This window comes from Mus caroli, unplaced genomic scaffold, assembly GCF_978045245.1.
Source record: "Mus caroli unplaced genomic scaffold, Mus_caroli_1 scaffold_6, whole genome shotgun sequence".
Taxonomy (NCBI): Eukaryota; Metazoa; Chordata; class Mammalia; order Rodentia; family Muridae; genus Mus; species Mus caroli.
Genome location: NW_028227261.1, coordinates 2,024,508 through 2,046,298, shown reverse-complemented (window position 1 = coordinate 2,046,298; position 21,791 = coordinate 2,024,508). Strand labels below are relative to the sequence as shown.

The following is a 21,791-nucleotide window of genomic DNA, read 5'->3' as shown; positions in this document are numbered from 1 at the left end:
CCTTCTCCCTGTAGCTGGAGATGCAGTTAGTATGGGGCTGTCCTTGACTGGTTGGCAGCCCACCCTCCTCTGTCTGCACCTTATCTGGGCCTGGAAGACCTTCCCTTCAGCTCTCTTAAGGTCCACTTGGGAGCATGCCTGGACTGGCCCAGCACAGGAGGCACGTGAAGATACTTATGGACATCATGCCTACCCAACCAACTACCTCACCCACCATGGGGTGGCTTTAGACATGAGATTTAGATCTCATTAGGACTGTCTCTAAAGGCCTCTGCTTCCTCTTGTATTTTATACCCTTCCCTGACCGCTGTGGACTGTTACTGCTTGGTCCTTCACCAGGTCTACATAGGCAGTTCTATCCAGAGCTGATCCCATGGGATGTTGCCAGGTAGGACGGGCATAGTAGAGGGAGGTAGGCTTGTCGATTAGAGTCATCTCTGAGTTCCTAGAATCCTGGACGAGGTGTTACATAGATATCTATACCCTCAGCTATCATGCATCTGTGCAGCTATACCTTACCCAGTGCCACTCCGTGCTCAGCCTTGTGGGGCTGGGTACTGTTCATCTCTTTGGGATTTAGTAACATGCGCTTAGGTGTTTGATATCTGAGTTGGACCAGGGTAAAAAGCTGCAGGGAAAGGATGTTGCTAGGAGACAGATTCACATCAGAGTCCACTTTCTTGGGAAATGCCAGTTCTGCCGCACTGCCTAGAGTCAGGGGCCTCCTAGCTCTGAAGGAAGTAGTGGTGTTTAGGGGAGTCATGGTGGTGTTTGGGGGAATCAAGACAGAGAAGACTGGTGGCTGCTGGCTTGGGGAGGGAGCTGAGCTGACTGGAGATGGGCGTGGCCCCTGCTGCTGACACAGACATTCCACAAGCGAGCCACAGCGGGTTTGTATTGGGAAGGCATTTCCCAAACAGCATCCAGATCCCAAAGTCCTATGTCTGGATATGTTTAATGACACTGAGGGAGATGGTGGGGACAGTAGGGTGGCTTTGCAAGTCCCTGGACTTTGATTTGGGCCAAGATGTATGGATGCAGGACATGGGAATAAATGGCCCCATTTGGGTTAGAATAGCAGCTGAAGTCAGTAGCTGAGGGGGTCAGTGGGCACGTGGCTACTGATGGATAGGCCAGGTCTGGAGTCATTTTTAGGCCAGTCTGGCAGGATCCCATGACATCTTTAGGTGTGATGGGGAAGGACAGGTCCTTCAGGGACCAGCTCTGGACACTGTCATGACTTAATGTTTAGCCTTAGGGTTTGGCATTATTAAAGGGCCCAAGCCTGACCTCCACACTTCACCCACAGGAGGGAGGCGCTGCCATGGCCACTCCATATTATAGGGGAGGAAACTGGGGTGTCATGGCTGGGTTGGGGCATGGGAAAGACAACTAGGCAGGGTAGTGCTATAGCAGGAGCTGAGAGCTCACAACTGATCTACCACAGGAAACCAAGAAGGCTAACTTGAAGTGGCAAAGTTTTAACACCCCCCCAACCCCTGTCTCACCCACGGTGAGACAGTTTCCACAAACACCATGACTAAAGCAAGTTGGGAGGAAAAGGGCTTGTTTCAGCTTACAACTCTCAGGACTTGCTTGATGACAGAAGGAAGTCTGAGCAGGATCTCGGCAGAATCTGGAGGCAGGAGCTGAAACAGAGGCTGTGGAGAGAGGAGGGATGCTGCTGTGAGACAGACTTCCTGAGGAGATGTAGTCTGCACAGTGTCTACTCACTCCAGATAGGGGAGCTCACAACACACTAAAGTGTGGTTGCCATTAAGGTCCCACTCAGGAAACCGATAAGTTTTATTGGGGCAACATACAAGAATATGGGTGAGGGATTAATTACAGGAGGAGAAAATGACTCAAAGACAGCTGCATCACAAAAGCCCACCCCAGCATGGGTGACTGTTCATGAAAGCTGGGAACTTGGAGCACACTGAACAGCCTGCAAAGCAGCTCAACCAGTGGGACAGTGTGCTTTGCAAGTGCCTTTCCAGTTGGCCTAAGCTACCCTTCCAGGCAGCTTGTCTGAGAGTGACTCTTAGCAGCCTTGTTTACCCTTTGGGGGAGGGGCCTAGTGAAGCTGGTTGGTTTCAGGGACTTCCTGAAGCTCTTTTGAGTTGTTACTTCTTATCCTTCAGGAGCTTCTCTGCAGGATAGATTGTTTCAATCTTGAGGAAATTGCTACACAACAGCCCCCTTGCTGGCTTGCTGTGTTTGCAGTTTTTAATACAGCCTAGGACCACCTGCTCAGGAGTAGCACGAACCATGCTGGGATGAGCCCTCCCACACAAATCATTAATCAAGAAAATGCCTAATTAAAGGCTTGCCTACAGGCCAATCTGATGGAGACATTTTCTCAATTGAAGTTTCTTTTCCCAGATAACTGTAGCTTGTTTCAAATGTACATATACACATGTATACATGTAATTAAAAACAAACACTCATCAGATAAGTGGTGGCCTCCTTCCAGGACCTTGAGTTTGGAAGATGTCAGAGTGTGTTTTGCCCAAGCAGGAGTTAGTGTCACTTTGTCTGCCACTTGACCAAGCCTGCGGCCCAAAGGGTACCAGCAGAGGAAGTGCTGGCTCATCACTCACTGGTGAAGTGACTTGACTTGGAGAGTCCTGTTTCTCTAAGCGAGCTGGGTACCTCATCCCATGCTTCTCTGATTCAGCTAGAGCCCTAACTTCCAGACGCCAGTGGGATCCAGGATACAGGTTGGGACCCTCACGTTTCCAGTGGCAAATGGGGTGCATGTTGAACAGTAGCCAGCAGTGCCATACTATGAGAGTTGCCTGCCATCCAGCCCCACCCATACCATGCCTATTGGGGAGGTTTCTGGAAGCACCCCAAGGCAAGGGCTTGGAGCCTCTGAGGTGTGCCACTCAGGGAAGGCAGGAGAGGGGGGCTTACCCCGCAGACCAGCAGATCCCAGACAGGCATGTCTATGCTGTCATGCCCCAGCAGGTTGGTGATACGGTAGGCTGGGCCCCAGATTCCAGACAGGACAGGGCAGGTGGGATAATGTGGGCTTTCAAGGCTGCCTCTCCCAGAGGTTCTGGATTGCTGGCCAGCAGGATCTTTTCTCTGCCTTATGTGGTCAGTGGGTCAGAGGTCATGCACCTTTCTAACCCATGGTTTGGTGACCCAGGGAGCATGAACCCTCTTCCTTCTTGGCAGCTATGGCTAACACAGCCTTGTGCTCACTGTCTGTGGTGTTCACAGGGAGATACTGATAGCTTCCAGCAGAGCTAATTATGTTCCTAGATGTCACTGCAGCTTTGTGGGCTGCCGTCAGGACTCCGGAGTGTGCATGGACAGGTGACCTGCCCTTCCACCATGGTTCAGGGACTCAGCTTAGAGTTGGAGTACCTTCCCAACGGGGATTACATGGTGACCAAGCACCCTATCTTATCCAAGTTTCAGCATGCTGGGCACATCTCAGGGTCTGGGAAAAAGGAGGGAGTCTGTGATTGAGAGGGTGTATTGGAAAATGGTACAGGCTCAAGCTGGAATCCCGGACCTGACTCTCATGCAAGGTGATCTACACAGCCTCTGGTTAAAGGTCTGAACATGTAGCTTCTTGGAATTAGAGGAAGTATCTTCTGCAGACCCTCACCTGTACAAAGGGCTGTGCCCCCGACCCCTACCTCTCCAGCTTGTCTATACTGTTCTCTAGTTCTCTCTTGGTGCCAAAGGAAGCTGGGACTCTTTCCAGGCTCTCCTCATGGAGCCCAGTGGAGGGTAGAAGATACTGGGACACTGGGCTTAGAAGCAAGGGGGTGGTGGTAGCATCTCCATGCCTAGGATTCCGGCTTTGTACTGTGGCCTCACAGTGCCCCGCCTCCTCTCACTCCCCACCAAGCCTCCTCAGCAGGGCCTCTCAGCCTTGCCAGGATGGCTTCATTCTCTACTTTGGTTTCTCTTCTGTGCTGGCCAGGACACCGTGACTGTGTGTCCGTGCACCCACTCTGAAGTTGCACATCCGTTAATGTCTTCTGTATGCATTTGTACGGGGGTGGGGTGGGGTGGGGTGGGACGCAGGGGCAGGGGGCTGTGTATACACATGTGTCTGTGGATGTGGATGTATGTGCCTGTGGTTTTGAGTGGATCATGATTTGATTGTGAGTGAGCCAGTAGGAATTCACGGGGCGGGCTGGCGGGACCAGCATGGCCCCCTGGGGGGCTTGGGGCGGGGCTGGGAGGGGGCGGCTCCCTCTGGAGTCTGAGGATTTGGCCTTTACCTGCAAGGGGAGGAGGGAAAGCTGAGACCATAAAGGCAAAAGGGGCGGGACATGCCAGACCCAGAGCTGCTGCCTGCCGGCACACACAGCCTGAGTGCCTCAGAGTTGGAGTGTGTCCGACTGTCTGTGTCTGAGCTGGATGTACACTGGAGCCTGGAGCTGGAGCTCTGAACAAGGTCCCTGAGCTCAGGCTGCCCACTGCTTCACAGACCCGGCATGGAGATGTCCCGGGGCTGGGGCGGGCTGGCAATGCTCTGGTGGCTTCTGGGCAGCCTGGGGAGTGTCACCAGCACTCACTACCGCTATCTGTGGAGGAACTGCTACCCATGCCACCTGAGCCAGACCGGCTACCCCGTGAGCACCAATGACCAGAGGCCAGGTGGGCACCCCAGGAGCAGGAGTGGGTGGGGTCACAATGTCCCTCCCTTTGTGTCTCTCTCTCTCTCTCTCTCTCTCTCTCTCTCTCTCTCTCTCTCTCTCTCTCTCTCTCTCTCTCTCATTTACTTATGCTTGATGTGTATGGTATGCTTGTTCTGTCTGCATGCATGTATGTGTACTTTGCGTATGCAGTGACCTCAGGGGCCAGAAGAGGGTGTCGCATCCCTTGGAACTGGAGTTACTGATAGTCGTGAGCCCCCATGCGGGTGCTGGGAATCAAATCCAGTTCCTCTGGGTGAGCAGCCAGTGCTGTCAGTGCCAGGAACTGAGCACAGGGTTGGAGAGAACAGGACCAGAAGAACCCAGCAAGAGGTCACTGCTGCTGAGTCAGGGTCCAGATGTGTCCTGAGCAAAGTGCAGAGAGGTCACTTGATTGGAGGAGGCTACCATTCCTGCTTCTTGCTCTAAGCTTCTGATGCCCCCTCCTCTGTATCGGCCACTCTGGAGTCAGGCAAGAAGGCAGGCTGAAGAGAGGTGCTCAGGGACCATGCCCCTAGAAGCTAGACCTTTTGTGGGGGTGGGGGGTGGGTGCTGGTGTGAGTATGGTAGGTGTTGTCATTTTGCCACACGAGCCTCTCAGTTCTAGCCAGCAGAGCCACTTAGAGGCTCTGCGCTTAAGATTCTAGTAGTCACTGGGGTGAGACTCCTTTTATTCTATTTCACCCTGAAATCTGGGATTTGATGCGTCTGAGCCAGCCTCTCTCCACGTGGCTATCTATACAGAGCTCAGAGCTGGCACCCTCAGGAATGTGTGACTTGGGGCTGTTGTGTGTTGGGCTCTTGAGTGACTAGTCACTTGCAGTCCGGGGAGAGACAAGGGTTGCCTGAGACTCTTGGGAGATGTTCCTGTGGTGAGTCCCACCCAGGAAAAACCAGATGCTGCCTACCTCCTCTGAGGCACCTGATCCAAGGGTCCAACAGCCTCCAGCTCCAAGCAGATCTCTTGCTCAGTGGTTCTTCCCAGGCCAGGCCAGTATGTCACTCACTGCCTTGTAAGTGGCTCTTGGGAGCTTGTGTAGCATCAGGAGGCTGTGGAGAGCTTGGAGCCCGGTCCCTGCTCTGAGCTTTTGCAGGAGCAGCAAGAGGAAGGCTTGTTTGTGGAGTATGGCTTACAAGAGTGAGAACCCGGTGCCTTGTTTGTGGCAACAGAAAGCTCTCACTTGGCATCTGGCAGAGTGGGAAGGACCTGGGGGCCCTTGTGTTTTCTGGAAGCCATGGTGAAGCTTGAGAAAGCTCCGAGGTAGTTTCCACAGAGGCAGCATTTGGTGGCTGGCTAGCTCTGACTGGTGCGTGCCGCTGGGTTAGGTACGGATTGGTGCCCCTGGTCTGTCCTGGAGGTGTTCTTAGTGCCTCCCCGCAGCACCACCAGGCTCAGCCTCAGCTAAGCAGATACTTACAGGTTTTTTCCAGATCCCAAGGGAACTGGCCCAGGTTGGCACAGCAATGCTAGCAAGTACCGCTTATCCTGTCCCGAGGCTGCCAAGTCCCCATTCACTGGCAACAGCAGAGGAGGGCAGAACAACTTAAAATGACCTCTCCTGCCCCCCAGCCAGATGGCCCTTCTCTGGTACTCCTGGGGACTCCGCAGACAGTGGGTTTGCCTGCTACCAGAAGTAGCCCCCTGAACAAGCAGGTTCCATTCTGACTCCCAGGTCCGGCTGGCGGGCGTGTTGTGCTCAGGCTCATTCTCATGGGTCAGCAGGAGGGTGTCCATGCTACAGTGGCAGCCAGCTCTCTCTGCTCTTAGCCGGCTCTGCTATCGGGGCATCTCGGGATGGTCCCACTGCACAGTCCATGTGACCCCAGCTGCATTGTCTATGTGTGGGAGGTCTGCACAGTCCTGGAGCCTACGGGATAAGAAATTCCAGGGAACTTAGCCTCAGCACGTGCCAGGGGACAGAAAGCTCTCATGAACCTGGCCATGCAGATGACCTCCAGCAGGTACTACTGAGTCAGGCAGACAGGCTAGGAACTGTAGTATGGAACAGCTGCTCTCGAGACCTAAATTAAACAACAGAGCTGTCTATACTCTGTATTTTTTTTTCATGACCACTGGTAGTTCAGTCTCCATTTGGTGCCTTAAAACAATGCAGACCCAGGCTGGGGTATAACTCAGTTGGGAAGAATGCTTGCCTGACATGCATAAAGGCCTGCTTTCCATTCCCAGAGCTGCATTAAAAACTAGATGTAGTAGCATATGTCTGTAATCCCAGAACTCAGGAGGTAGAGGCAGGAGATTAGAAGTTCAGGGCTATCCCTGGCTACATAGTGAGTTCGAGGCTAGTCTTGACTATATGAGACCTTCTCTCCACCACCACCACTACCACCACCACCACCACCACCACCAATAATCAGACTACCTGCAGGCTCTGGAAATGGGAGTCCTAAGAGGCTAGAATTGATGTGTAAGCTGAGAGCAAACCTGGGCCAGCCTCTGTCATCTCCAGTGTGCAGAGGTCAAGTATATCCTGGGCTCACAGCTGGTCCTCCATCCTCAATACCAGCCATATGTGTCTTCTAGTCTCAGACCCCTGCTCCATCCTGATGGCTCCTCCTCTCTGACCCTCCTTGTCAGTTATTATTGTCCTTAATTTTTTTGTTTTGTTTTGTTTTTTTGAGACAGGGTTTCTCTGTGTAGCCCTGGCTGTCCTGGAACTCACTCTGTAGACCAGGCTGGCCTCGAAATCAGAAATCCGCCTGCCTCTGCCTCCCGAGTGCTGGGATTAAAGGTGTGCGCCACCACGCCGGGCTTGTCCTTAATTTTTGAGATAGGGTGCTACTGTATAGAACAGGCTGGCCTGGAACTCATGATTTTCCCGTCTCGGCTTCCTAAGTGCTGAGGTGGCAGAGCTAACCACCACTCCAGCTTGCTTTCTCTGACCCCTCCAGACAATCCAGAAAACTCTCCCGAGGCCAGGTCCTTTGCTCAGTCCTGTCTGCAGTTTTTCAGTTTTTACTTTGCTGTGCAGTGCTCTGGGTGGGAACATGTAACCTCCCATGCTAACTTTGAGAACCGCTGAGTCTGTGGCTCCTCAGGTTATGGCCAAAGCTCCAGTCGTAGGCTCAGCAAGCAGCTCAGGGGTCCTCCACACTGACTATAGTTCTGTGCTGCCGCCCTGTGGCCTACTTTGTGTTGAAGTGAGCAGGATTTAGGTCACGGGTCATGCCTTGCTTTCGGGTTACCAGTTACCTCTGTAAAAGGGTTTATCTCGGTTCAGAAGATGCCTGTCTGTCAGGGCTTCAGGGGTGTGTCCGGAGCAAACCCACGCTGTTTAAAAACTGTCACTCTCACAGAATTATGCCCTCTGCGTCCAGGAAGCACCTTTAGGAAGGGATGGAAGCTGGAGTCAGTATGCCAGCCCCTCCTAAGAGGCACTCAGGAGACAGTGATAAAGGCCCTACCCATGCATGGCAGATGTGTAATGGGAGTGATCAAGCACCTTGTGGGTAGGGCTGCACACAGAGTGGGGCTGGTGACTGGCCCTGTCTCAAAGGACTGTGGAGAGCTAGCATGTGTGAGTGAACAGGGAGACGGTAGCTGGCACGCCTGGGTACGGAGAGCTAGCAGGGTGGTCCTGTTGAGAAACGCCTACCTTGTGCCCAGGAGTCCTTCACAGGCTGCCTTCTTTGTGGTCAGCAGGGCTCCTGATCATGCAGCTACATACACATTGGCCACTTTGCTTGGATTGGCCTGGGAGGATTTAGCATCCCTTGCCAGGGTGCTGAGGGTGGCTCAGAGTCAATGCTCTTAAGCCTGTTCACCCTATCCTCGGTCTTGGGGTGCAGGAGTGATGCCCAAGAACCCCAGACTGTCTCAAGTTTTACAGACCAGCTGGCTGAGAAAGTCCCTGGCACTACCTCCGCTGAGCTGTGTGTGCTTTTGTGACCTGCCAAGGCTTTGAGCTCAAGACCCACTCTTCTTCGGACTCCCTGAGGTGGACGTTGTTACCCCAGCTCGTCTAACGTGGGGTCTGAAACCCTCATGTGCCCTGACTCTTCTGTCTCAAGTGTGTCAGGCCTTTGTTCTCACATCAGCTGAGGACTGTTCCTGAAACAGGAACAGGGGCTTGTGCCCTTGTTTCCCGCCTCTTGTGACAGGCACACAGAGCAGGGCACACTCATGTGGCTCCAGGTGAGCCCTTTGCCACCCAGCCAGTCAGCTCTTCACTACATCCCCATTTTTGACCAGAGATTAGAAACTGTGGAAGGGGCACCACTAAGTGAGGGGGTACACTCCCAGTAGACAGGTCCCAGGAAGCACTAAGAAACAGAAAGGAGGATGCTTCCTGGACAGACAGACGACAGACACTGTCCATGCCTGGAGTCTATGCTTGGCCCTAAAGCTCCTCCCTGGAGCCCTCCCTGGGCTGGCCCTACCCTTGGGGTTGTGTGCATCTGCTATAAAGAAGACAATGGCTCATGCTGAAATTTCCTCTGGTAGCAATTCCTGTCAGGGCATGCCAACCTTGGAAGATGGGCACTGATTATGTCTGGGGTCACAAGGGAAATAGATAAAGTCTGAGAAGGTCTTGAGTTCGGGTGCCGTCTGTCTCCTTGGTGCAGTGGGCCTGGCCCAGTGTGTACCTAGCTGGTAACTCCACTCTCTCTCCCTCTGTCTAGATGTGGATGAATGTCGATCACACAATGGTGGTTGTCAACACAGGTGTGTGAATACTCCCGGCTCTTACCTCTGTGAGTGCAAACCTGGCTTCCGGCTCCACACAGATGGCAGGACTTGCCTGGGTAAGTGTCACCTGCCTGGGGCTCTGAACCTTTGGTGAAACTCACTCTCCAGAATGTACCCATGTCTGCAGAAGGGGCCCAGTTATGTCTGAGTGGGCTGGCACTGGGCTATGCCCTTGGCGGCTCCTTCCTGAGGAGCATGGCTACCTAGGAGTCCTAACTGCACCTTTACTGCACTCCCCAGGTCCCTGTGCCCTCAGGCTGTGCCCGCTCTGCAACCATGCTGTCTTGTTGAGAAATTGAGACCATCTGCAGGGGTTGATCAGTCTGTGGGGGACCCAGGCCTAGCTGGGCTGCCACCAAGACATGAGGTGGGGGACTCCTTGGGTTGCTCTCAGGAGGTAGGAAGGAAGGCTGAGACTTGGCCGTGTCGATTGAAAGCATTTCTTGGTCGGCAGAGCGGGAATTCTCCGGAAGCCTGCATGTGTGAGCATGTGAGCTTCGGTAGTGGTGAGGGGCAGCCAGAGAGCAGGCCCCTGGCCTCTGACTATGTAGAGGTTCTGCTGTGAGGGAAGGGCTTAGTGGCCTCTCGAGGACACAGAGCCCCTGACAGCTTAGAGCTAAAGAAACACCCAAGTTAAGCAAAGGAAGCTTCACAATGCACTCTGGCCTGTGGACAGGCACCCAGAGTAAGGCACGGTGGGTCCCTCCCTCTGTTTCTGTGTTGTTCTGGGGGAAGGGCAACCCTACTTTCTACTTTGGAGACCCAGACAGCTTGGGCCAGTTCTGAACAGCCTGGTCTTGGCTGCCAGATGGCTGGCCATGTGCCAGCCCTGGGGGGTTGCACCCCATACACACATGTCCCAGCCTCTGTCCTCTCCACTCCAGGAGCCAGGCAGTGAGAAGCAGAAGCAGATGCAGAAATGTTGCCATGTGTTTCAGGCAGGGGTAACCGTGATAGCAGAACCCAGTGCCTGCCTGCTGGCCCTTCTGGGAGCCTGTGGCTTGGGCTCTTTAGCCTTGGGCACCCTTGCCAGGCAGGGTACTCCTTAGAGAGAGGTGACCCTGGAGATTGGTGTGAGGGGTGACCCCTGCTGCTGGATGGATCCAGGACTAGGACATTCTTCTCTTGTGACTATCACTGAGAAGCCTTGAGAGGATTAAGAGCCTGGATGACATATATCATTAACAGTCAGAGAGGAGGATGCTTCTTAGACCCAGAGTGACCGGTGGCACTGCTCAGAGGTACTGAGCTGCGGGCCTCAGGAAGCCCAGGAGGGATATCCTCTTACCCTGCCTTGGTCCTGTGCCTGCATCACCCATTGCTGTTGCTGGGAACAGACGTGCTAGATTCTACACCCTTGGGGCACCAGAAGGATGGGTTCAAGGCGTGTGTTTATTATTGATGGTCTTCACTGCCCCTGTGGCTGCTCCCTAACATTGTTTAGGTGGATGGGTTCTCAGGGCTTCCTTCCACTGGTTTCCACACACCCATGCCTGCCTCCTGGCCCCTCCTACCTGAGAGCTTATCTGACTTCAGGAATATTGGCTGGATGGGGCGCTTCAGAGAATCTTTCTCTCTCTCTCTTTTTTAAACTGTAACTTTCAGCGAGGGTTTTTACACGGATGCTTCCTAAGATCATGATCTCCTGGTTTACTGTGTCTGGGGACAGCAGGATAATGTCCTACATCTCTGTTAAGAGATGCCAGTGCAATCCTTCCTCCCTTCCTTTCTCCTGAGGTGTCACCAGGCTGAGGCAGGCCTGGACTTACTTTGTAGCCAGAGCTGGCATTGAACGTTCCTCCAGCCTCCGCCTCCCAAGTGTCAGGATTTGAGACTTGAGCCACCACACCCTGCACCAAATACTCTAAGCATAGAGAGAAAAATCAGAAAGATTCCCACTTCCATTCTCTCCTTAAATTTTACTTATTTTATTTTATGTGCACGAATGTTTGTTTGTATGTGTGTACACTATGCATAAGCCTGGTAGCCCTCAAGGCCAGAAGAGGGGGTTGGAACCCCTCGACCTAGAGTTACAGATGTTTGTGAGCTGCCGTGTGGATGCTGGGAATCCAATCCAGGTCCTCTGCAAGATTAGCCAATGCTTTTAACTGCTGAGCCTTCCCCTGCTCTTAAAAATGAGAATTTTAAGGGCTTTGCTACCAACCCACTGTAGTAGGAACATTGTTCCCTGTCTTGGACACCACTCCAATGGGGACAGCAAGGCCCCACCCATGATTAAGGATGCACTCTCCTGGGGTGCTCTGTCCTCCTTCTCATTTCTGAGGTGGGGACAGGAGGACATCCAGGCCTGAGGCTGCTCTAGTTTTTTCTGTGTTCCTGCATGAGCCAGTTCCTTCTTTCCCCAGCCATGGAAAGTAGGGCCTGCCCAGTGTGGTGGTTTGGCTGACAGTCCAGGAGTGTTCCTGCTTTCCCGGGACATTTTGCAGAGCTCCGGAGGGGAACGGCCTCGGGGTATCCTAACAGCAAAAGGGGAGCCCTGCTTCTCCGTGTGGCTGAGGTGCTCCGCGTGCTCCACGTGCTCCGCACTTGTCTAGTGGCTTTTAGTGTGACCTGGGCACTGTTCTTGTGTATGGATGTTTCCTTGTATCCTCTGGGGTGAAGGACAAATGGGGCCAGTCTAAGGGACCATAGCTATTGCTGGCTTAGCCCCATGGCAAAGAGGGGGTGGTCTCTTCAATTTATGTTACACCTGTTGGTTCAGGATGGACACCGTTGGGGAGGGCTCTGCTGCTAACACATAACACATACCTGTGGTGGTCCTGCCGCCAGAGTCACATGACTGACAGAAAGCTGCCTAGCCCTGCCCTTGGCCTGTTCCTACTTGTGTGTACCTGTGGTACACAGTTTTCACTCCCCAGGCTTTGGGATGGTAAAGGACTTTACAGGCTCCAGTCTGTCCCCAAGGCTCCGTCCTGGAGGAGAAACCTCAAGGAAAGCTGCTTGGGCCCCGGAGACTGCTGCTGGCAGTCTGCTTGATCTGGGGCCAAAGCCACAGGCAGCTCAAACGTGCAGACTGCCAGGCTCTTTTGCAAAACCCATCCCCACGGAACCGCCAATGCAGCTCTGCCCGTGTCTCCCAGTTCTTCCAAAACCTGGCAGGGGTTACAGTTGCACAAGGGGTCAGCTTCCCAGCCCTGAGAAGCTCAAGGAGGCCTGGCCTGAGGGAGAGGTGGGAAGAGAGAAAGCAGCTGCTGTGGTCAGTCCCTTCCTCTGTCTTATGATCCTACCCTGGCTCTTCGAAGGGCAGGGACTGCTTCCACTTGGCCTAGAGGAACAGGCTGAGGTGGAACAGGGGTACCGAGGTTGAACAGCCCATACTGGGTGCAGAACCCAGCAGGGGAGGTTAGGCAGCCACTGTGGGCATTCAGGGAGATGGCATGTCACGGGGGTGGGGTCATACTTGGTGGCTGACGGTGGTGCTGGCTTGAAGGGGGTAGGGGAGTTATGGGAGGGACCCATTCCTCTGCTCTTGGGTCAACTTCAGTGTCAAGTAGGCCCAACATTGGTTTTGTGATTGAGTGGACCTGCTTATGGGTTCTATCTGCCATCTATGTAACCCACCAAGTATTTTGGTAAATGCTTTAGGGGGAGGAAGCTGGGAATTTCTTATGAGGCCTCTCACTGGATTGAGTGTGTTTCCCTGGAGGGGTGCAGCTAGGAGTTAAGTCTTGGCAGTAGAAAATTGCCTAGGGCTTCCTGGAAGGACAGGCTGCTCTGGCCACTGATGGAGCATAGAGGGAGCTCTCAGCACCTTACGGCCACATCAGTTGAGCCAGCCCCAACCCTCCAGGATGATCTGGAGGCTGCAATAAAGAAGCTGATGAACTTGGCTTGGCTTGGCTTGGCTGGCTGGAGGCAGACCTGGCTCTTGTGTAGTCCATGCATAATGGTGAGCTTATGGTCTGGAGGCTGTAGCCTAAAGCCACCCTAAGGCCCAGTGTGGATGTCTCATCTTCCCACCCCATGTGCAGCCAACTAAATGACCGTCGGGTGTTCCTGATGCAAGGCTCTCTGAGGCTTTCTTTGGCTCAAGACCTAAGGTTGCGCCTGGAGTACAGGTGCTGCCTCCTGAGACTGGACAAGCGCCCTTTGTTGGGGCGCCATACATCCAAGAATGTTAACCAGGTTGGCTCAAGCAGCCCCCTGTCCTATAGGAAATGTATTTTCTACGAGATCCAGGCTCTTTCTCCACCAAACCTGTTCTTTCCTCGGAGCTCTGCACTTCACACCCTGTCCTGAGTAGTGCGACTCCTGCTGGCTGTGGGTGGAGTTGCAGCCCAGCTGTGGTGGAATTCCAACTGGTCAGTGGAGGCTGCTGGGACCAAACACCACGTGCGCTTAAGCAGCAGGGCTTTATTTCTCTCATAGTTGCAAGTCCAAGAGCAAAGTGCCAGCCCTTCTGGTCCCTAGCGCGATCAGAGCCCCATCTGTGGGACCACTTCCAACCTTAATTAAGGTATAAGACCCAGCTTCTGAACAATATCATAGGGCTTCAGCCTATGACATGATGGGGCGGAGCGGGGGGCGGGGGCGGGGGCGGGGTTGTGGAGGGGAAGGGGTGGGATGGGGCGGGGCGGGGGTGGGGGGGTAGAAGGCAGAGGTGGTGCAGGAATGCACAGACATTAAGACTCTAATATAGAATGTCACCCAACTATTGTCATTTGTGTCTGATCTGGAAGTGGGCCGAGGCCTAAGGGAGGCCTTGGGGATTGGGGGATGGGGCAGGAACATTGGGTCCTGCAGGCTTGTATACAGACCACAGACTTCTGCCGAGTGTGGGCCGAAAGGGAAAACGGGGCATATTGTGGAGACAGACCCATCCGGCCCTGTTGCCTGGGGTTCTCAACCCTCCTGCCTATATATCTCCAGTACTGTGCTTTTAGGTGTCTCACCGACCCTGGCTGAGGCATTTGCCTTATGAGTACGCATCTATATATACTTACTGCAGGGAGGCCAGTGCTCCAAAGGTCACTCAGCCCTTGACCTCTCCAAAGGTCTCTCAGCCCCTGGCTCTTGCTCCAAAGGTCTCATGGCTTTGCTCATGTCTGACCTTGGGTCTGATTTCTAGCACCACAACCAGATGTGAGCCTCTGGCCCTGGTCTTGGCAGAGGCCCCGAGTGTGTGTCTTACAGCTGTGCCTCAGTAACTTGAGGAGCCTGGAGACACAGAGCCTGGCCATTCCTGGAGCTGTGAAGCCCAGCACAGGGACGACAAAAATCTGCCTGGCTCAGCTTTCCCGGAATCCACAAAGGATGTGCTGGGTGATGCTGGCCTGGCTCCCTGGTGTGCACAGCTTGGGAGCATCTGGGCAGATGCAGGCCTGTGGAGTGAAGGGCTGGGGTAGTTCTGAGGGTGTGAAGCTGCACTGGCATCCCAGGTCTTGAGTGCCAGCCATAGTGGACTCATTCCGCTGCTGTGGAGATGAAGTACCTTTCCCTCCTGGTGGATGGTGCTTCCTGCTGAGACGCTGAGACATCATGCCCCCCTGTGCCTGCCCGGCCCTGCCAGAATAGGCTTCTGGTTCCTATTACGAGTCCCAAGTAGGGACGCAGTTGGTGTGGTGAGCATGAGTAAACAGAGCCCCCAGGAATGTGGGGCCAGCTGAGGCCACGTGCATGGGCGCCCGGACGCCTCAGGAGGGAGGGCTGGTGGCCGAACAGCTGGCTCAGGTGAGGTCAGCCAGGCCTGGGCTCAGTGTGGCTTATGTCCAGTGTAGGGGGTCAGAGCAGAGATGGGGAAGAGCGCAGGTTGGCAAGCTTTACCTCAGTTCTGTGGGAGGTCGCTGTGGCTTCTCCCTTTTATCGGGACCCCGCGTGGCCAGGAAATCAGTCTCTGCCTCCCCGTGGCTGGCTTTGCCCCAGAGAAGGGGGCCTCCATGTGTTCCTCTGGCTCTGTGTCACGTGATCAAGGAGAGAGCTGTTGTACAAGCAATGTGGCCTTTAAGCAGGCTTGCTTTGAAGGAAGGCGGCCTTCTCAGATCCCCGGGCGTTTCATGAGGCCCACGCAGCTGCCAGCACCTGGGCCTTACAGTGCTGACCCCAGCAGTGCCAGACCCTAATTCCTTGGGCAGTCATTAACCATATTTCCAAGCTAGGCCAAGGACCGTACTGCTTAAAGCTAACAGAGTTCCCACATTCCAGGCGGCATCTAGGGCTGAGCATTGCCACCCAGAGTGCTTTAGTGATGAGTCTCAGGTTTGCTGACACAGCTCTGGGCACAGGCCCGCAGGCAGGCAGACAGCCTCACCTCCCAGGCCATGGCCGCATTCTTGCGGCTTCCCCTCCAGAGCTTAGGGCTAACTTCCTCTAACCACAAGGCCATTGCCAGAGGCTCCGTTGTAACCAAATCCATACCAGGAGCTGGCTGCCACGGCTGGTGGAAACTCGATGTCCGTCCTCCACGCCTTGCCGGGCAGAGCATCTTCCCCTTCTCCACAGGCCAGCTGAGGTTATGAAGGATATCACCCAGAGAGTGCACAGGCGCCCACCAGCCCAGCCCACCCCTCTAACCACGCCCTGCAGCAGAAGTCCAGTCAGGAGGGTCAGGGTGCTGCCCTCTGGGACATGGTCTCACTGAGGACCTATGGATGCTGGGAAGTCTGGAGGTTTTGGTTGGGTGTGAGGTGTGGCCTGCCTGGCCTGTGAGGTGAAATGGCGCCCATTTGTAGACGCTCCACAGCTGCCCTTTTGTCCTGGCCTGAGGACCAAGATGATAAGGTTGATCTTGCTATGCCTCCTAGCCTGCTGTTAGGGAGTGAGCCAGCTGCTGCTTCTGGGGTTTCATGTTTTGTGCTGGGGAAATGCTAGGCTTCCATCAAGGTAGGATGATCTGTCTTGTTTCCAGCCTCTAAGTGGGCTGGGTTTACAGGATGGGGGGGGGAGGGAGGGAGGGAGGGAGGGAGAGAGAGAGAGAGAGAGAGAGAGAGAGAGAGAGAGAGAGAGAGAGAGAGGAGAGGGAGGGAGAGAGAGAGAGAGAGAGGAGAGGGAGGGAGGGAGAGAGAGAGAGAGAGAGGAGGGAGGGAGAGAGAGAGGAGGGAGGGAGAGAGAGAGGAGGGAGGGAGGGAGGGAGGGAGGGAGGGAGAGAGAGAGAGAGAGAGAGAGAGAGAGAGAGAGAGAGAGAGAGAGAGAGATCTATTGTACTGTGGAACCTGTAGGTGATTGGGGAAATAGGCTTGCTGGGAACTGAGAAGAAGGGGAGGCTGGTGAGGGTTCATGTGGGAATCCATCGTCATTGATCCTGCCGGTGTGGGAATGAGGATCTGTGCTCTTGGCCTAATCTAAGCTCTTCATGCCCCCAGCCATCAGCTCCTGCACTCTGGGAAATGGTGGCTGCCAGCATCAGTGTGTACAGCTCACAGTGACACAGCACCGCTGCCAGTGCCGGCCCCAGTACCAGCTGCAGGAGGATGGCAGGCGCTGTGTCCGTAAGTATTGTTTGTGCAGCTGGGAGAATGAGGGCTGATGTGAGGATGGATACCTGGTGGTAGGAGGGAGGTGAGGGCTGCGGTGGGCCTGAGCTGCAGGCATGGTGAGTGCTACCAGGTTTCAGGTCCTCCGAACAGGAAGTTCAGGATGCAGACAGCACTCTGGCTCTCTAGGTGTCTGTCTGGGGCTTGGGTGGAGGAGCCAGACAGGCCCATGTGCTCTGGGACTTTGGAATGCTTGCATAGGAGAAAGACTTTGCTAAAGGAGTGTGTGGGTCAGGACCAGAGTCCCCTCCCCCACATCATGTGGAAGTGGGACAGAGCAGGTGCTGAGACTCCCCAGCACAGGAGGGAGTGAGTGTTAGTATGAGGGGGCCGAGGCCAGCCATGTGGGTGGAATGGCATGGGGTCTCAGGACTGGGAGATCACAAAATTAGGGGGCACAGGGCTGAATAGGTTACAGAGCTGGGGTTGTTAGTAGTTCAGGGGGTCACAGGAGTGCGAAGGTTACAGGATGGAAGGAATCACAGAGCTGGAGCCCTAGGGATGCAAAGGGAGAGAGTTTGACAGGGCTGAGGGAGTCATGAGGTTGAGAGGGGTACAGGCTTTGGGGGGCAGTCATAGGCTTGGCTGGTCACTTGGGATCCTTGGGTCAGAGGACTGGGGATCACATGGTTTGGGGCTTCTGTTTCAACACTGTTTCTCAAAGCAAGAGATCTGGGGGGGGGGGGAGCAGGCCAGGTTCACAGTCAGAGCTGACCTGGGCTGACCACCTCCTTGCTGGAAGGCCACCTTCTGGCTAGTCCTTGCTTCCTAACATGGTGCACATTCTTTGGGAGCCATGACACTTGAAAGTCGTGGGTTTGGTGGGGTGCTGACTCTGTTCTGGCAGAGCCTTAGGAGTCCCGACCTTGGCTATGGAGACTTACTGGGGGAACTCAGAGCTGCCTCCAGCTGGGGGGCCATGGCACAGGCTGGAGCAGAGAGGGATTCCTGCACTGAAGGGGATTCTGAGTCCGTCAGAGTCCCTTTCCCCATCTCTTTTCTCTGCCTCCATCCCTCTGGCTCTGGTATCCAGGGAGAAGCCCCTGTGCAGACGGCAATGGTGGCTGTATGCATATATGCCAGGAACTCCGGGGCCTTGCCCACTGTGGCTGCCACCAGGGTTACCAGCTTGCTGCAGACCGCAAAGCCTGTGAAGGTAGGGTGCTCTGTCTAGCCCAGCATCCCTGAGGCACCTGGTGGGTGGGTCTTTGGGTGACCTAGAATGGTCTCCTCCCCCTGACAGTGGGTGGGAGGGAGGCACCCCAAGGAATGGTCTACAACCCAGCCAGGTTTCTGCAGAAGGGAGGGAACTCGGGCTTCTGCTTTAAATATACTTCCTATATTGTCCAACTAGCACCTAGTCCTTAGAGCCCAGGAAAGGTAAGCAAGGGAGAGGGGGGAAAGGCCACCTATATACCCTAAAATGTGTTCCAGCAAGTCAGTGCTGGGCTCTCTCAGGACTGCTGGTGTTAAATGGATCAGTGACTGTAGTTGGGCACTAGTTTCCAGAATTCATTCCTTCATCTTGCTGGCTGCTGTCATACAGCTAGGCCAAATGTGCTGTCCTAACCTCTCTGTAGATAGTGGGTCTGGGATGACCAGACTTAGGGAGTCTGCCCTTTGCCCAGTGACTCCAGGGTGATTGAGCTGCTCCTGGGGCTACCTCCCAAGTGTCATGTCAGATACCCTGGTGACCAAAGGGTAGGGAAAGTAGACAGCCACACACCCATCTCCCATCTGCACTAGGAAGTTACTACCGTTACAATAGAAAAGACCCCCTCGGGCTGGAGAGATGGCTCAGTGGTTACAAGCACTGGCTGCTCTTACAGAGGTCTTGAGTTCAATTCCCAGCAACCACTTGGTGGCTCACAATCATCTGTAATGGAATCCGATGCCCTCTTCTGGTGTGTCTGAAGACAGCAACAGTGTACTCACATGTTAAAAAACAAACAAACAAACAGAAAGGACCCCCTCTGGGCTCATTAATGAAACACAAGTTGGGTCACCACCATCTGCTCTCTGTTAAAGCCGTGCCTGGCAGGTATTGGGACAGCATGGTCTACACTATGGTGTCTAAGCCAAGAGGCTGTTAATGTGCCCTGTGATATCAGCCACCATCACTTTCCCATTGTCGGGAGTCCCTAACATCCCTTCCCTGTCTCTCCCTTGCAGATGTGGATGAATGTGCCTCGGGTCTGGCCCAGTGTGCTCATGGCTGCCTCAACACTCAGGGGTCCTTTAAGTGTGTGTGTCACGCAGGCTATGAGCTGGGTGCTGATGGCCGGCAGTGTTACCGTGAGTCACCAGGACTGGGGGTGCTTGGGGTACTAATGTGGCTCCCTAAGACCCTAGAGTCGGTTTCAGTTGGGCAGCTCTGGGTGTGGGTCCCCAGGGGCTGCTGAGGGAGTGCTGACCCCTCATCTCAGCTGGGATCTCCTCACAGGGATCGAGATGGAGATTGTGAACAGCTGCGAGGCTGGCAACGGAGGCTGCTCACACGGCTGTAGTCACACTAGCACAGGGCCCCTGTGCACCTGCCCTCGTGGTTACGAGTTGGATGAAGACCAGAAGACCTGCATTGGTGCGAGCCGGTTCCTTCCAGGCTGCCCTGTCCCTCCATCTTCATCGCTGCTACAGCAAGTCTTGGACTTGTTTGGTGCTATGGCTTGGACGTCTCCTCTCTCTGCTTGCTGCTCTTGACTGCCTGGGCTCAGCAGGAGCTGCAGGAGCGTTGACAAGAGTCAGCACCAGCACCAGCACTGCAGCCCAGAAGGGTTCTGAGTGCTTGGGTTGGCGCACGGGAGGGGGAGGGGGGAGGGGGAGAGGTGTCCATGGAACTGTTCCTTCCAGTTGTCTGTGGTTCTGTGGCTGTATGCATGATTGATTGTATGTAGTGAGCAAGTGATTCTGTACAGCCTCACACGCGGTCAGGTAGGATTGTGTACAGGCATGTACACAAGGGTGTGGGTGTGCCCGAGTTGTTGCCGTGAGATTGTGGGAGGGTATATGCGTATCCATGGCACCAGTAGGCTCCTGTGTGTGTCCCACAGACATCGACGACTGCGCCAACTCTCCGTGCTGCCAGCAGGTGTGTGCCAACACCCCTGGTGGGTATGAGTGCAGCTGCTTCGCTGGCTACCGGCTCAACACGGACGGCTGTGGCTGTGAGGGTGAGGGAATGCCGTGCGGTAGCAGCTGGGTGGTTAGGGGTCGGCCTTGGCCCTCCTGAGGTGGACATGGGATCCACCTGCTTCCTGCTCTGCCTGTGGACATTGATTAAGTGCCTGCTGTATGCTCAGGCACACCCATCCTGACCACATGTCAACTTGCTTATGATCTGACGTACTACACACAAGCTGTTACATATGGCTAGCCAGGCTCGCATAGAGCCACAAGCATATACTTGTGTGCAATCATGTACTTTAAGTCACACACACCATTGCCCCTTCCTCCTCCCTCCTTCCCTCTCTCTCTCTCTCTCTCTCTCTGGTCTGTAGGCACTGGCTTCCCTCAAAGTTGGGACATGCTCCTGCCTTCTCCTTAAATGACTCTCCTGGCAGATGTCCCCTGTCCCTTCACTCTTGAGGGGAAAGACTTCTGAGGCAGTCTCTGTGGCTGGGGTGGGGTAGGGTGGTGGTAGTGTTACAGCTGCTTAGAGGGACAAGCACTAGACTTTGTCAATTGGGTACAGCCAGAGCAGGAAGGGTCCTCCCTGGGAGCACAACCCCAGCATCCCTGTTTGTCTGCAGATGTTGACGAGTGTGCCTCTGGTCACAGTGGCTGCGAACACCACTGTTCTAATCTGGCTGGCTCCTTCCAGTGCTTCTGTGAGGCTGGGTACCGGTTGGATGAGGACCGCAGGGGCTGCACGCGTGAGCCTCCCCCTATGCTTCCCTACCTTCTGGGTGTCTGTTCCCAGTAGCCCACACTGTCTGGCAATCTAGCTGGCTTACCATCTTCTGGGCCCCATGTGATCTTGTCTCCTGCTGTAGGGGTGGGGCCAGCAGGCTGGTTGGGTTCATGATTGATAGGCTAGGATACAGTGTTACGGGGGTGGGGGTGGGGTCTTGGGCATCCCATTTCTCTATAACGAGGTGAGAGAAGAGCTGCGACCTATGACGGTGCTGTTGCTGAGTCAGTGGGCAGCAAAGGCTGAGAGGCCTGTGTGTTCTTCCCCAGCCCTAGAAGAATCCGTGGTGGACCTGGATGGCCAGCTGCCCTTTGTACGGCCCCTGCCCCACATCGCAGTGCTGAGGGATGAGCTGCCACAACTCTTCCAAGATGACTACGGGGCTGAGGAGGAGGCGGCAGCGGAGCTGCGGGGAGAACACACACTCACTGAGAAGTTTGGTGAGGCTGCCCTTGGCTTCTCCCCTTGGGGATGGCAGTTCCTGGACTAGGCTGCCCTATGATGTTGAGGGCTCCCAGAAGGGCCTACCCCTTACAATGTGTAAGCTCATCTGGGGTTCAACTAGCCTAGGGTGGGAATCCTGTGTCTTACCTTGGAACTTAAGAGGCTGGGGATATCCATCGCTCTCTCCTCTTTGACCTAAGGGCCTGAGGCTAGGGATCCAGTTCAGAAGTCCCTCTCCCTGTCTTCCTGCAGTCTGCTTGGATCACTCCTTTGGCCATGACTGCAGCCTAACCTGCGATGACTGCAGGAATGGGGGAACCTGCTTCCCGGGCCTGGATGGCTGTGACTGCCCAGAGGGCTGGACCGGGATCATCTGCAATGAGAGTGAGGCTGCTGGTGGGGTCTAGGCAGAGTCTGTGAACCCCAAGAGCTGTGAGCATCCATTCTATATGGTTTCCCCTGCCTAGCTCTGGGGAGAAGAATCTGAGTATGTCCACCCACCCCTCTGTCTGACCATCTGTCGACCCACCCATCTGTTTATCCATCTATCAATCTGCCCTTTTACCTACCCA

The 21,791-nt window shown here is 54.7% G+C and overlaps 1 protein-coding gene across 5 annotated transcripts in view; it reads left to right on the top strand.

Annotated features, from left to right (window-relative positions):
• Nucleotides 1-21,791, top strand: part of Megf6 (multiple EGF like domains 6) — a 106,716-nt gene that overhangs the window by 63,913 nt on the left and 21,012 nt on the right. For 4 of the 5 annotated variants that reach the window (XM_085838531.1, XM_021160676.3, XM_085838534.1 and 1 more), the window contains 9 exons: nucleotides 9,309-9,431; nucleotides 16,695-16,820; nucleotides 17,899-18,021; nucleotides 19,038-19,160; nucleotides 19,309-19,446; nucleotides 19,916-20,035; nucleotides 20,615-20,737; nucleotides 21,045-21,215; nucleotides 21,472-21,603. In XM_085838531.1, coding sequence (XP_085694657.1) covers nucleotides 9,309-9,431; nucleotides 16,695-16,820; nucleotides 17,899-18,021; nucleotides 19,038-19,160; nucleotides 19,309-19,446; nucleotides 19,916-20,035; nucleotides 20,615-20,737; nucleotides 21,045-21,215; nucleotides 21,472-21,603 — 1,179 coding nt within the window. Of the gene's footprint in view, nucleotides 1-4,429; nucleotides 4,630-9,308; nucleotides 9,432-16,694; nucleotides 16,821-17,898; nucleotides 18,022-19,037; nucleotides 19,161-19,308; nucleotides 19,447-19,915; nucleotides 20,036-20,614; nucleotides 20,738-21,044; nucleotides 21,216-21,471; nucleotides 21,604-21,791 lie in introns of those variants that run through there. The other variant, XM_085838533.1, reaches the window with a different exon arrangement.